The sequence below is a fragment of the Ixodes scapularis genome, unplaced genomic scaffold (genome assembly GCF_016920785.2).
Source record: "Ixodes scapularis isolate PalLabHiFi unplaced genomic scaffold, ASM1692078v2 PGA_scaffold5__190_contigs__length_132052651, whole genome shotgun sequence".
Lineage (NCBI taxonomy): Eukaryota > Metazoa > Arthropoda > Arachnida > Ixodida > Ixodidae > Ixodes > Ixodes scapularis.
This window is the reverse complement of record NW_024609880.1, coordinates 27451447-27466474: the sequence shown is the minus strand read 5'-3', so window position 1 is coordinate 27466474 and position 15028 is coordinate 27451447. Positions and strand designations below refer to the sequence as shown.

The 15028-nt window shown below is 44.1% G+C and overlaps 1 protein-coding gene across 2 annotated transcripts; it reads left to right on the top strand.

The window, feature by feature from the left end:
* Positions 1-232: 232 nt before the first annotated feature.
* On the top strand, positions 233-5437 carry LOC115310998 (juvenile hormone acid O-methyltransferase-like). Of its 2 annotated transcripts, XM_040212694.1 has the most exons (3): positions 233-813; positions 1053-1218; positions 3518-3654. In XM_040212694.1, exons 1-3 carry the CDS (start codon positions 310-312, stop codon positions 3601-3603), a joined length of 756 nt encoding a protein of 251 aa, XP_040068628.1. In that variant the 5' UTR covers positions 233-309; the 3' UTR covers positions 3604-3654. The 2 variants fall into 2 exon arrangements, 1 of the variants encoding a protein (XP_040068628.1); XR_005715797.1 differs by lacking the exons at positions 233-813; positions 3518-3654 and adding an exon at positions 5273-5437 and having other exon boundaries at positions 1156-1218.
* The last annotated feature ends 9591 nt before the right edge of the window (positions 5438-15028 follow it).

Genomic DNA, 15028 nt, shown 5'->3' with positions numbered 1-15028 from the left:
AAGTTGCATTACCCCCGGAAACACGGTTATTTTTCTATTCAAGTGGCCGATACACCTCATACTAGGCGTACCTTTATCTTCAGCAGGATAAGGAGATGTCATCTGCATTCTAGCCACTGAGCAAATTCCTTATGATAGTGTCTGAAGTTTGTTGTTGGAATCAACGCCGTGGTAAAACGTTTAAAAGGCACTTTGGAATCCAGAACGCTTGTGACATATTTTACGTGCAACATGTGGTAGAATTGAACGGGAGAATCGTAGAAAGCGAAAGAGAACTTAGAAGCTAGACCAGAGTCTGAATGAATTGCCATGATAGCAAATATTTATCCAGACGCTTATGTGCGATGCATTGATTGGATGAGACAGGAAAACCTCGCCGCATTGACGAAGACAACCTTTCGAAAACTTGCTAACCAGTGTGATCAGAGCCTTGACGTTGGCTGCGGGACGGGGGACTTTACAAGGGATGTGCTACCGCCGAGGCATCATTCGTGCAGCAAGATTGTAGCAGTTGACGTGTTATCATCCATGATTAGCTACGCGAGAAGAAATCACGGACATTCGCGTATCAACTTCGAGGTCCTTGACGTAACCACGCCAGATATTTCCATATTTCTGGATGAACACGGAAAGTTTGACCGGATTTACTCCTTCTGTCTGATGTGGACCAGAAACCAGAAGGCGGCTTTCAGGAACATCGCTAGGCTTTTGAACGATGAAGGAGAGTGTGTACTTCTTTTTTCAGCTCCATTTCATCTGTACGACGTATGGCTAGAGATGGCCAGAATGGAACGCTGGGAAGGCATCCTTTGTGTGAGTATGGAATTCTGCTTGAAAACATCTAGAACTCGCAAACTAGGCATGAACTACGAAAGGTACACATAGAGCACCTATAATAATTTTACGTATGTCTCCATACAAATGTTTCTAGTGAGCGCGTTCTATATTTTTATTTTACGTGGAACCATTTTGAACCAAAGTTTCAATATTGAATGGTGTTCCCGTGAGTGTGAATTAAGCTACATGTGTATTTCTTTTTTTTTCCAGGGCAGGACCCCAAAGACCTATTTCCAGACATCTGGCATCGCGATCCGTCGCCAAGCCTGAGCGATCTTGAAAATTCTCTTCGGAAACTGATTGCCGACGCAGGAATGACCACCCTCGCATGCGAGGTTTACTCGACAGAAGCCTTCTACCACAGCCTTGCAGATGTTCTGGGTAAGTTGTATGAGCTTTTATTGGAAAACTGAAGAAAAATGTACACACAGGACATTCAGTGCTGCGCTGTGTTACGTCAGTTGAACTGTTTATATTGGTAATTGTATGTATCGTTAGAAGACATACCGATGTGGATTACGCGAAATACAACTTATAATGGGGCCTTAGCGAATAAACGTTTTTTTCGACAAACGCGAAGATTTGTGGCAATCACAAATAGAGAAGCCACTAACACTTGTCCAATTTTTTAAACGCTCATAATTCGCTAACGCTGGAATTTCCAAAGTCTGAAGCATTGAAACTTGTCAAATTGGCAAGATTCGAATTTGGGAAATTTGAAGCTTTCAAGAGCTCTCAAGGGTTGGGATGGATTTTTCTCGATGGCCGTGGCATCTTAAACAAATGTGAGTATTTTTTTAGAGGTTGATTGCTCACTTATGTTTGAGTTTTGTAGTTCTGAATTTTTTCATTTCGCATAGATTCAGATTAAAGCTTTAAATAATGCAACTGTGCTTATCGAATTCCAAAATATTTGCTGGAATTAGATCTTGGCGTATAGTAGCTAAAACGCCGCTCACCATGGCGCGCGGTACTATCAAAGCCGTTTGTCGCATTTTCATACAAACTGGGCTGCACATTCAGGGTAAGACAACTCCGCTTCGACGCTCGCTGCGCGACTCTGCACTTCTCTGTAGCGTGTTTTCTTCGACACCAATTTACAAATCTGGCAAAACTGACCGGATGGACGTTTGGATCGCCCGGATTTCTCGAATTTCCCGCTCCAATTGAAAAATAGTTCACCAATATAGGTACGACGAGCTAGCTTTTCTCCTTGTGTCGTGTAGCTCATGAACGCCTTTGGTGTGGCACATAGCAAGGTCGATCTTCGTCCTAGTAGGCGTGAATAACAAAAATCACCGTCGCCACCGACGTTATCAATATTATTGCCCTTTTCCAATAATCTTTATTGATCAGACGTCTGACGCAGGTCTATAGGCACTCTCAAATGTTTCGATTTTTTAATCAGTGTCTGAAATGCAGAGAGACATCTGTGTTTAACCCACTCTACTCTGAACTGCTCCTTGCGTGATCATAAACAAGGGGTCTACTTATATTGTTTGGAAAAAGTTGACGATATATTTATGCTGTGTGACGCATGGAGATTACGGGTTTAATTAGACTAATACCTCTGTCAGACGGGCGCCAAAAAGAACCTTTACGTCAAAGGCCTTTAGGATTTTCAAACGACCTTCAAGTTCTGCCATGCCGGACAGCGCAAGTAAACGTAATTTAGACCATGTTTACAGCGAGTGAATATCGTAGCTCGTTGAAACGCATAAATCACGTTGACGCAAGAAAAACATTAGTTTGCGATATAAATAATCTTTCAAGTTTTTCTTAAGCAAACAAAGTATTTAAAAAAAATTACGAGTTCAGCCAAGTTATTACAATAAAGTCGACTTCAAGCCTCAGCAAATTTATTTTTTAGTCGCCCGCTCACTCCGTCATAACGTTGCTCAGTGCTCCCGCTCCCTTCCGGGCTTCTACGTTTTGCCCTCTTCCGTTCGGCGTCGTGCTCAAGCTTGAGTTTCATTGCACGGGTCGGAGGTGCTCCTGCCGATCCTCCCAAAGTCCTGTCAGGGCCCTGGTCGCCTCAACGCTCCAATGGATGCGCGGTGACCCCTTCCTACTCGTGGACGCTCCTCCGTCGTTCGACAGATCGCACGACGCAAGAGTGAGAAACAGAAATATATATGCACAAAAATATTAAATATAGACAGTACAGTTAGCAAGACACCGTCAATGAATGATAAAATATGAGGTAGAGAAATTTTAGCTAGATAACTATGGTTGGAAGCGAAATCGCGAGGAGGAATATCGAAGTGCCCAAGCGGACGATGCGAGCAAGCGAGCAGCGGGACGACGAGGCCTACAAGATAGCTGGGGCCGTGAACATAGAAAACTATTAGTAGCGACAGGTCTGTACAAAATATACGTGCAACACGCTCTTTTTCAATATTAAAATAGGAAAACTTAATTTAGATATCAGTACGATCTTTTACTTCAATCTGATTCTCCAGTGAAGAGCGCTGTTGACGAGAATACGCCTTTAGCAGCCGTAAGGGAGTTGCGAGAACTCCGGTTCACGAAAAGGACCTTTACGCTGAACGCCATTTCAGTTGCTGTCTGTGTGGCACTTATACTATACACATTTATAGTAAAGGTCCTTTGGCATGAAGGTCCTTTAAGTTGCCTCTCTGACAGAGGTATAAGGGATGTCGCCTCCACTTACTCCCAGACGACACGGAAGGGCAGTCTGACCCCCCGGGAGTTGGAGGGGAATTGTCTTGGCCTCAACGTGCATCACAGTTGGCAGACATATAAGATAGGCTGCTCTGATAGTACCCTGCGCCTCGCGGAGCAGACGTTTAGCTCATATTGACCGCGATAGCACAGGGCGTCTTTCCAAACGCTGGTCAAATCATTCGAGCGAAAAGTACAAATAACGCAAAGAGGTTAACATGGTATTGGTGTCTGCCCAAGGGCCTCTTTTGGAAAGTCAGTAAAGTTCGGTATAATTTGGTGATTAACTTATTTCAGATAACTAAGTGTTTAATGACAAACATTTTAATATCAAGTTTCAATTATAAGCTTTCCTGGTATCAAGAAAGTACAATAAATCTCGCATTAAAAAAAACAAAAAAAACAGTAGCTTTATACTTTTCCAGTGTATCGAGTGCTTGACCTTTCTGAGAGTAGGAACAATTAAAAATTTGCCGACTATGGTACATGTTAGACACTCAGTTTCCTTATGAGCATCAAAGAGAGCGGAACACAGCTAATCCCAGTACATTTATTTTCTTTTGTCAAATGCTGCGGGACTAAGAATGTATATAGGATGAAACGTGTTGTGTAGAAAACATACTCTCTCTGTTTTTAACTCCGGGTTTCTGTTACATTAATACATAGATATGTGGAACGACCTCTTTTGTACCAGAAGGCACCCAGTATGCGTTAAATTTGATTTAGGTAAAAATAGAATAATATTACAACCTGACCAAGCTTAATGTATCGCAATACAAGTTATTTCCATGCGGAATTAACTTGCTATGAATACAGATCGAATAACAAAGCGACTGTCTTAAAGCGTGTAAGATAGTCTAAGGAATTCCTGTGAAGATAAGAATCTTAAAGAGGGAGGATATTCCCTATTGACTAAATGATGTAAAATGCTTTACCGTTACAGGTGCACAGCCTATATAGTTCGTACTTATTACTATTACACTGGGTCCGATGTTGAAAAAGTTGATTGCAATACTTCCGATACCTGGTGAACGTAAAAAACGTTTACAGTTTTAATTTGGGAAAAGAGGACGCACCCGACAGGGTCTGGTATTAATCCCTCTCGAAGGAGGGTAATGGGTCAGAAGGAAGTCCTCACTACGGAGCATAGGCATCTATAGTGCTGTTTATATGATGGAAGGAAGAACGATTATTATTGCAGTATTTATAGCGGTGAAGTGCTTTATAACCGCGGTTGATATTTCGTGCAGCCGTGCTTGTTCCAATCGTTTTGGTGAAGTCCGGCACATCAGAGGAGGAGACGTCGAGCATGAGAAGCGAACTGTCGTCAAGGCTGGTGAAGAGTTTCAAAATAACGCCACGTGGTTGCAGCGTCAGCGTTGATGTATTTCTCTTCCACACACAGAAGGTCCTCCAAGAGGCTCCTACGGACGTGTAATGCCATTTGAAATAGTATAAAGTATTTTGAGGGTCATTTTAGTCATGTCTCGGTACTTAGACCATTGGGGCTCACTGCCTCTCAAGTTGCAGCAAGATATGACGAACGAGTATCACTCGCTTGTGTGTTGTGTGATGACATGACATTTGTTGAGCAGCAGCTGTGCTACGGTCATACCCTGCAATGCAGTGGTCAATCGCGATTTCCAGAGCAGTGTCCTGCCTTTATCCCGTGTGGGCAAGACACGACACGCCCCGCGCTTTCTGCCACGACGATAGCATGCTGTTCTGGTTCCCTACCGTACCTGTCCAGGATCTCGACACTTGGAACATTGCAGCAGCGGTAGAAGGAAAGGCTGCTTTGCTGGCTACAGTGACACTGCTACCGGGCTGGTGGGATGCAGGTGGTGTAACCCGGTGCAAGCGGCTTGCATAGTAGAACAGTCACTAAGGCCGGAGTTGTGGAACTGCATAAAGATTGCCACAGTGTTTGCAGGCCTTATGACTCAAAAGAAACGCAGGTCATGCTGTGCCGAACTGAACAAGGCAAGCTACTATGGTCGCAATGCTGCAGTGCATCAACTTTAAGACAGGTAAACCTAAATCTGGTACATGAGGCAAGCGCTAGTAATAAAATACAGAACTCTTTCAAAGGGGACATGCTGATGGCTTCCCAGTAAGCGAGCAGGGTGAAATTGGATATTGTACGGAAATAATTTCGGAATATGAACACGACGTTATGTTTAAAGATTTGAACAGAGTCACACGATATGCAGAATTCTACGTACGTTTCCACAGCGATCACAAACTAGTGAATCGTTCGCGCACAGCAGTTACTTAGGGGTGACATTAGAGTGGCAAATTTCAAGCCGACATATAAACACTTTATAAAATGTAGGCTTGAACGAAGAGCTCTCCCAGAATCCGAGGACGGGTACGGTGTTGAGGAGCATATTATTGCACTCCACTTCCCATTCCGTCTGCCATGACCGAAAGAGTGATGACTTGACTAAGTGCTTAATGTCCTGGTAGGGTAAGCCTGCGTGAGATTGAGGAAGGTCACTCAAAGATGTAGCAAGCCTGTCAGCCTCCTAGTTGTCTTGTAATCTCCCGTAACTCGGCAGCCAACAAAATCTTATAATATTTCCTCCATATGAAGCGCTGTTAAGCTTACACTGTAAATGTACAAGCAAATTTTTAGAAGCTTTCAAAGAGGTTATCGCACAGGTAGCACTCTGAGATTCAAAAATAAAATAGCCATCTTTATTTTTTCTTGCAAGATGTAGTTCATAGCCATGGAGACAGCATAAAGTTCAGCTGTAAACAAAAATGAAGACGTCTACAAATCTCTATAATGCGAAACTTGAGCGCAGCTCTTGAATTGGAGGAGGGGACAACACGAAAGAGAGGTTATGCCTGTCCTCCTCTCGCGTACGGTCTCCTTCTCCTCCTCCCCTCCTCCTTTGGCCCTCCTCCTACGCTCCTCCTCTTCTTTTCCTCCTGCTCCCTTTTTTCCTCCACATGCTCCTCCCCTCCTCTCCATCTTCTCCCCTCCCCCTCACCCTCCTCCTTTCCTCTTGCACCTCATTTTCTCCTTTCTTCCACCTTCCTTCCTCTCCTCCGCACCCTCCTCTCCTCCTCTTCCGTAAACTCCCGTCTTCCTCCTGCGTATCCTCCCCTAATCCTCCACCATATATTCTCCCCTTCTCCCAGTTTCCGCGCTAAATTTGACTGAAAAAGTGACGCCGCGTGACGTCCACAACAATTCAGTTTACCTGCTAAATTTAGAGGGGGAAATGACGTCACATGACTTCGTGTCAAGTCACCGTATTGAAAAAACCAGCATAAAAGTCAAACTGGCCAAGCTTGTAACTAGGCTGGTCAATCTGGTTAACGTGGTAGTCAAACTGGTTCAACTGGCAATCAAGCTGGTTTAACCGGGCCAAGCTAGAATTTCAGCTGCTCAGTCTGGTTTAAGTAAAAACCGGCATGGTCTAACTAGAATCTGGTTTTAGATTCAATCTGGTGTAGCTGGGATCCAGTCTGGTCCTAACTGGTCAAACTGGCTTTCCATGGAGCCTATGTGGCCAAGCTGGGAGACAAGCTGGTCATGCTGGGATACAAGCTGGTGAATCTGGTCGAACTAATAATCGTGGTGGTCAAGCTGGTCATGCTGGGAGCGCGCACGCCAAGGTCGGCTTAGGCTGGAGTGAGGCCACGTCCCGTTCTTTGTCCTGTCGTTTTTGGCAGACGAATGGGCGCGTCAGGCGCGCTGCAAGCTACCTTTGTGTGCGAGAAAAGAGAGAGAGTGATAGGAACGGAGAATTTGAGACGCGTTTGGCTATCTTGGGGAGATTTTCGAAGGGACGAGTGTGTGCGCGTTGTTTGGAGACTACTTGAACGACGGTGCAAGCGAAGCGGGTTTTTATGAGACAGCGAGTGGCCGTCCGTTCAGTGCGGGAAGATGTCGGACGTCCCGACTGAGGCGTCGCTTTGTGTCTTCGAGCGTGTGTGTGCTCGTGAACGACGGTGGTGCCGAGAAGAATCGCCATTGGCATCCAAGCCACACGGATTTCCTCGCCTCTGACGACCACGAATCTGTGTAGTATTTTCTTTTGGTATTGCCAGTTTTTGGCGTGTGTCTAGTATTTTTCATGTTGAAAGATAAGCAATCTGGCTTTATTAACATTGTTGGCTTTGCACCGAGAACCGCTGTCTGTGCATCGGTTAGTACTGTGTCAGCGCCGAGGATATGTAGCATCGGAGTTCATGTGAGGCGGCCGCAAGTACGAAAATAATAAATTGGATGCCGAGTTGGGTTTTCTGAAGAGCTTTGCTTGGTTATCCTGCGTATTATTTAAAAAGGTTAAACTGGTTGGGAAGTCCACCAGCATGACCAGTCTAACCAGCCTGACCTCCATGTCAAACTGGGCATGCTGGGGCAATAACCCAGCTTGAAGCTGAAACCCGTTCAACCACCATGACCAGCATGCCAAGCTGGGCATGCTGAGGCAATGACCCAGCATGAAGTCGGAACCAGCTTAAAGAGTAACTGGAAAGAAAAAAAAGTATTTTTAAACAGCCTAATTGGGACAAGCATGTCACAAAAGAAATGTTCTGCGAAAAAAATATCTTTTTATCAATATTTACGCCACAGGATGTAATTTAGTCGGAGTCAGAACCTCTCCACATTTGAAACTCCCGCTCTTTCGACCCCCGCGGTGCTAACACGGAGCGCAAATTGGTTGTTGTGGGGTTGACGTTCAACAGTCCCGTCGTCGTCAGCGGACCCAGTCAAACTGGTCCGGGAGGACGCAGCGAGAGTTTTTAAAAGTAAATCTGCCTCGTTCTGTTTCAAAATGTGGAAGTTTCCCGACGCATACCGTGAGTAAAAAGCTGCGGCCGTTTTCAACAAAATTACGTCATTTTAATTGAACAATGGACTCCGAATTGTGGTCCTAAATCTGCCGTTTTTATGTTTTGTGTTGCACTGCGTTTGCACAGCGGCGTGTTGCATCGTGCGGTGTGAATAAATTTGGGCACAGTTTCGTAGCTGCCTACAGATGCATGAACTGAGACCACTTTTTACGTAGTGAACATAGTGCTTTTTTATGTTGTGTCTAGTCGCGGACGTTAGGTGCACACGGGGCGAATCTCGACGGCCTCCAGAGCGATATGACGATAACGTAACTGGACACGTTTGTCGCTACGCGAACGCCCGATTGCCTCCAGCCAATAGCATTCCTTTCGGGGCGAAATGGCTGCTGGAAGGCTCGCTGTCGGGATCACTCATCTGACATCTCCGAAAAGTCGGTATTTGCACGCGCAAGCAAACAAACAAACAAACAAAAAAGCCCGCTAAGCCAGCAAAAAGGAAAACGAAAGAACCGCGCTATGAAAGTCAAAACTTCGCGTCGCTTCCTATCACTAACACCTGCGACAGCTGCTAAACACACACTACTTCACTTCAAAAAGTCTCACTCAAGCACCTGGGTCAGCACGAAACACTTATCATTTCGGCGAAATGATTAGTCGAAGTAGGCGAGACAGGCGGGAGCAGAGACTTCGGCGGCCATGAAAGAATGGCGAAGCTTTTGTTTGTTTTGGTATGAATCCAAACGGAAGTGCCCGTCTTGTAAACATTTTGTAAAGGTTAATAACTCTCATCACATGGGTTACTCTTTAAACGTAAAAATATGCCTTTCAAAAGAAAATTGCAACATATAACAAAGGTTTAACAACCAAGATCTAAGCTGTCAATCAAACTCTTAGCCAATGAGACGTATAGCAGCCGATTGGTATTCAACGTCACGGAATACCAACTTCGTGGCGCGCGATTCAAAACGGACGAAATAGAGGCAAACTAAAATCGGTCTCACGCAATAAATATTGCAGTAATTTTTTTTTTCGTGGAAAATTGTTTTTTGACATGCTTGACCCAATTAGGCTGCTTAAAAATTTTTTTTTCTTTGCAGTTAGCCTTTAAGTTGGTTTAAAAAACCAACTTAAAGGCTAACTGCAAAGTTGGTTTTTTCATAGGGCACCCATGAAAAAATATGGTTTTCTGATAGATTTGGGCGGGAAAATTGACGTCACGTGACCTTAACACCAATTCAATTTCCCACTACATTTAGCGGAGCGTTTACGCCGACAGCTACGGCGTGAACTACGGAGACGGCGACGCCGACGCCGCTTTCCACGGAAACGGGTGCCTAAGAGCTGCGGTCTAAAACGCTCGCGAGACATGTTCCACTTTAATAAAGCCATCAGATTGAACGTCACAGCCGCAAATGATGATGTCGGGCACCATCGGTATAAAAGTGGACTTAACCCTCATATTTTCTTTCAACGTTAACATTCTTGTTGAATAACTTGTGCTGGCACACCAAGCTGCACACCATTGTTGGACCAACATCGACCCAGCACTGTCAAAAATTGGCTCCAATACTGACCTAACGTTGGTCTTCTAAAAAGCGGAACCAGATCCAATGTTGGATCATTCACTTATGCCAATAATGGACAACGATTCAACCAATCTTTAAACTAACATTGGACCATCATTCATGCCATCGTTGGACCGACTTTTAATCAACATTTACGCCAACGTTGGGCCACAATTTATCCAATGTCTAAGCCATCATTGGACAACTGTTGATTGTGGGTCTTACAACCGATATTGGCATCCAAGTAAAATCATTGGCTATCCAGTATTGGCTCCTAACCTTATTCTCTGGCTATTTCGATTTCCGTATTCTATTTCAACTGAGGAGTGTTCTATTTTCTGCAGCCATTTTGGAGCGCATTAAACCGAAGATACATATTTCTTTTTAGATGTATTTATTGTGTTCAGTACAAGGCTATAAATACATCTAAAAATAAAGCTACAGTGAACAAGCCACATTCACTGTCAATTTTACATGCAGCTAAATATAGAATAGTGTAATGCAAATTCTACCGTCAATATATTTTATTCAGAATTACTATTAAAGCATTGTCCGCTAAATCTAGCGTAGGAACTGATGTTCCCCACTAAATTTACTGGGGAATTTGATTGGTAATAAGGCAACGTGAAGTCAATTTTCCCGCTAAATTTAGCGCGGTTACTCCGACGCCGATGTCGACGGCGACGCCGTGAAGCACGGAAACAGGCACCGAAGAGCTGCGCTCTAAAATGAGTGCCAGGATCCATCACTGCATGCTATGAACCGAGCAAGAACTTGATGGGATTCCATGCAGGGGGCTGGGCCGGCTTGCTCGAAGCAGAGTCTCAGTTGAGACGGCTCAAAGAAACCGCTGCCAAGGCTCGGGCGCGCGAGCGTCTGAGACTCGGTTTAAGCTCGAGCGCTAGCCTTGGCAGCGCTTTCTTTGAGTCGTCTCAACTGAGACTCTGCTTCGAGCAAGCCAGCCCAGGTCACATGGTTCTCAAAGAGACAGAAGCGGGGCCTGAATTCATGTGAAGGAATTCAGAGGCCGCATCTCTACCACTTGGCACTAGGCCATCTCATACCACTGTAATTTAAAACATGTATTCACCTTCTATCTTTAGTCACTGTCAGTTCTCGCTTACGCTTGTCAGTAATAAATATCAAAATAACAAAAATAACTTCATTATTTGGCGCCCCTTAATTAACTAACTAAATAATTGGTTCATTTTCTCTTGAAGTATAAAATATCAAAAAGGCCTACCGAGTTTTTTTTACATTTACTTTTCCATAATGGCGCTCCCCCGATGGAACTAGAACTAATGAAACGTTCTTTTCCAGCAAATAGTTTTGTTATTTTTTATATAATAAACTTGAGTATTATAGTAGGCAACAGCACTGCCTTCTTAAATAAATAGATATGCAGATCTGGGCCGGCTTGCTAGAATAAGCCTCCTAGCATAGTCTCCTCTACACTCTCAAAGCCTGGCAGTTCCACAACGAAACCATAGAGTGCCCGGTCGCAGATTTGGAGCGCGAGGATCTGGTGGCACAGAGCATCAAAGAGCCATTTCTCGGGGAACCTGGACGTCAGCGCACAGCTTTTTTAGCGGCAAGGACCCGAAACATACTTGTTCACTCGGGAGAAGTGTGTTTCGGCGTCTCGCCGCAGCGGGGCGCCAGTTACGTGGCTCTCCTTTCATCCATTGTCTGCCGCTCCACCTTTTTCTTATCGGCGGCCACTTCTCGTGGCGATCTGCCGGGCTTTGTCAGTACGTAGGAGGCTATGCTCTTAGCTGAGACTGTAGAAGAAAAAGCACTGCAGAACCCACTGCACGAGCGAAATGGCACGTGAAGCCGATCCTCAAGCGCTCACGCGCCCTAGGCTTGGCAGGCTTTCTTTCACAGCTTAAGTAAAATTGATTCTAAAAAACCGGCCCTAAAGTCACTGGATCTTGGGAAGTAGAGCCATTGCCTTCCCTACCTGCTAGCCGGACACAAATGGATACTAACATAGGGACGACCAAGACCTCGCAAGGCGGTTGGTTAATCTGTCTATGTTTCCATGGAAATCGTCATTTCGGTCCATTCAAATCTTCAAAGCTTTCAAGGGGTCGTTTTAAACCAGTCGCGCCAAGACTACCATAGAGGATCATCGTACGGGAAGCGTCTTTGGCACTATGTACGCAATCAATCTATCAATCATGCCCCTCTCCGTGGATCTCTTACAATTACATTGTTCTTCTTGCATCTTTGAATAGAGTAGACGTCTCTTTCAATGCCTCCATGCACCGACACAGCATGTGGTGATGGTACGAAGATGTACGCTTGTTTCGCCGCGGTGTTTGTGTTTGGATACCAAAATCTCGGTATACAAGAAACGTTTCCATCAATCTACCTGCCACCAGCGAATTTAGATCGGCTCACCAAGAACGGAGTGGTCAAGGAAAAAACGCTCATTTTATAGACCAAGATGGCGATCATAGTGGGAGCCTGTTTTCAGAATTCAGTAACAACGTCTCACCTGTGACTGGGAGAAAGAAAGCACTGCAAAGTTTGGTGCGCGGAAGAGTTTTGAGAGTCGAAACGCAGTTTGAGACCCGCTCAACCCGAGCGCTAGCTTTGGCAGTGCTTTCTTTCCGCCAGTCATCTGAGACGCTGTTTCTAGCAAGCCGGCCCATGAGTTTATTGTTGTTTCGTTCACCCAACTTGTACTTACTCAGAAATCAACCGATAAATATTAAAATATTGATGGTGAATAAAACAAACTATTCAAATAGTAGGTAGGCTAATCCACCAATTGCTCAGCCCTACTATTTGCAACATGATAATTACAATCTGACCATTGAAGTTGCCACAAATATTTCTTCCACATTGCTTAGAAGTTATAAATAAACCATATTTCTCCCATACTACTTAGAAGTAATAAATCAACCCAGTAGCCTCCCTCTTCAGCACGCCAGTGTCAAATGTATTACAAAATTAACAGTCTAATAAATAACCTGTTAAACGAAAGGAACATGTCCTTTGAACCGAACATGACACTTGACTCAATCAAAATTTTAAAACAAATTTATTTATTTATTTATTTATTCATATTACCCCTAAAGGCCCTCGTGAGAGGGTATTACATAGGGGGAGGGGTACATAAATCGTTCCAATAGGAACTAGTGCACAGTGAACAGCATATGAGAATACTAGAAAACAATCAATACACTTAATAATAAAAAAGAAAATAAAGGATACACTCAAAAACGAATAAAAAACATAGAGTCACTCATCACACTGCAATAAAGCTGAGACAAGGTAAAAACAAAATAGTACACATTTGCTCTGCACTTTCCCGAAAAGAGGAAACAAGAATGTGAAACAGCAAAAGTAAGATGGCATCAGTATTTTGAATTTGTTCTTGAAACTTCGTGGTGTCTTTTTCTGAGGCAATGTGCGATGGTGGATTATTCCAATCGATTGTGGTACGTGGAATGAATGACCGGGAAAAAGCAGATGACTTACAGGTTACGCGTTTAGCTTTGTAGGGGTGATCGCGGCGTGGAAAAATAACGGCAGGTGGCTCGAAGAAATCACCGTGAAGCGACGCGTGGTAGTAAAGTTTATGGAAAAGAGATAGGCGTGAAAGTTTGCGACGATGGAGTAGTTCGGGTAGCCTTGCTCGGCGTTTTAGTGCTGTGACGCTGAAATGACGTGAATAATCTGAAAATATGAAGCGAGCGGCACGATTTTGCAGTGATTCAATGTCGTTTATGATGTAAGCATGTTCGGGATCCCAAATGGCTGATGCATATTCTAATTTCGGACGTATTAGTGTGGAAAAGGCAAGTTTGCGTATGTTAGGAGGAGCCTGTTTAAGGTTACGCTTGAGAAATCCGAAAGAGCGGTTAGCAGCCGCCAGGGTGAGCTTTATATGGTAGTGCCATGACAGATCAGGTTGCAAATGAATTCCAAGGTATTTATAAGCGGAGACGAGGTCAACAATATTATTATTTAACACATAGGAGGTAGGAATCCGGGGTACGTGATTAGTAAAAGACATAGACTTTGTTTTAGAGCAATTTAGGGTCATTAGACAGGAAGAGCACCATTCATTAATAGCATTTAGATCAGTTTGCAAAGCTTTCTGGTCATTGACAGAGGAAATTATTCGGTAAATTACACAATCATCAGCAAAAATTCTAATTCGGGATGAGACACAGGATGACAAGTCATTAATGTAGACTAGAAACAGTAGTGGACCTAGTACGCTACCCTGTGGGACTCCCGAGGTTACTGGTTTGAAGGAAGAGTTACAATTGTTAGCGGACGTGAACTGTTTTCTAGAGAGTCACAAACATAAAACAAAAACTTGTCGAGCAAAGACACTTACTGGCAAATATATTCACATAAAATGGTGACATAACTGATACTTTCCTCCCGCCCAACAAACCGAACCTCGGCCGATGACGACTACTCAACGCTTCTTCTGCTATTCAACTTTGGACACACCGGGAGGACTTTACTACAGCACACATCTCCCGCCTAGAAGACAGCCTCATTTTAACAGGACGACTGAAATTAAACAAAAAATAACCCATCAGAAGGTCTCTCACGGTCTACTAAGGCCCGTTTACACACTTGCGACTGCTTTCGACCGAGTGCCCCGAAAAGTCATAAAATGTCTTACGACGAGTGGACACACCGGCGCCACCTATTGAATAGCAGTGGAACACTTGGCGGTCTCGTATATTTACTATTTATATTGCGCATATTTCTTTATTTTTTGGCTGAAAAAACTTTTTTCAATGTTATAAACGACCATTTCTTTTAAGTACTACGAACGTTTAACCTCACAAACATCTTAAATTCTTCGCTCCAGTGAAATTCAGTTCCAGGGTCACCAAATAGATGGCGACAGAGTGCCAGTGTGTTCTCTCGTCAAAAAGAATGATAAGAGGTGTTAAGGCACACGGTTATAAAGGCTCGTTCACACACTTTTAGCGGAGTAGAACCCGTTCAGACGAGACCGGTTTTTAAGCCTTTTGCGATGTGTTAAAGGGAAACTGCGCTTCATTCTCGGTTGTTAGCAAACACTGCGACTCTCTTTAGTATCATCTAGGGAGACGGAATGTCAAATATTATAAGGTAATACTACC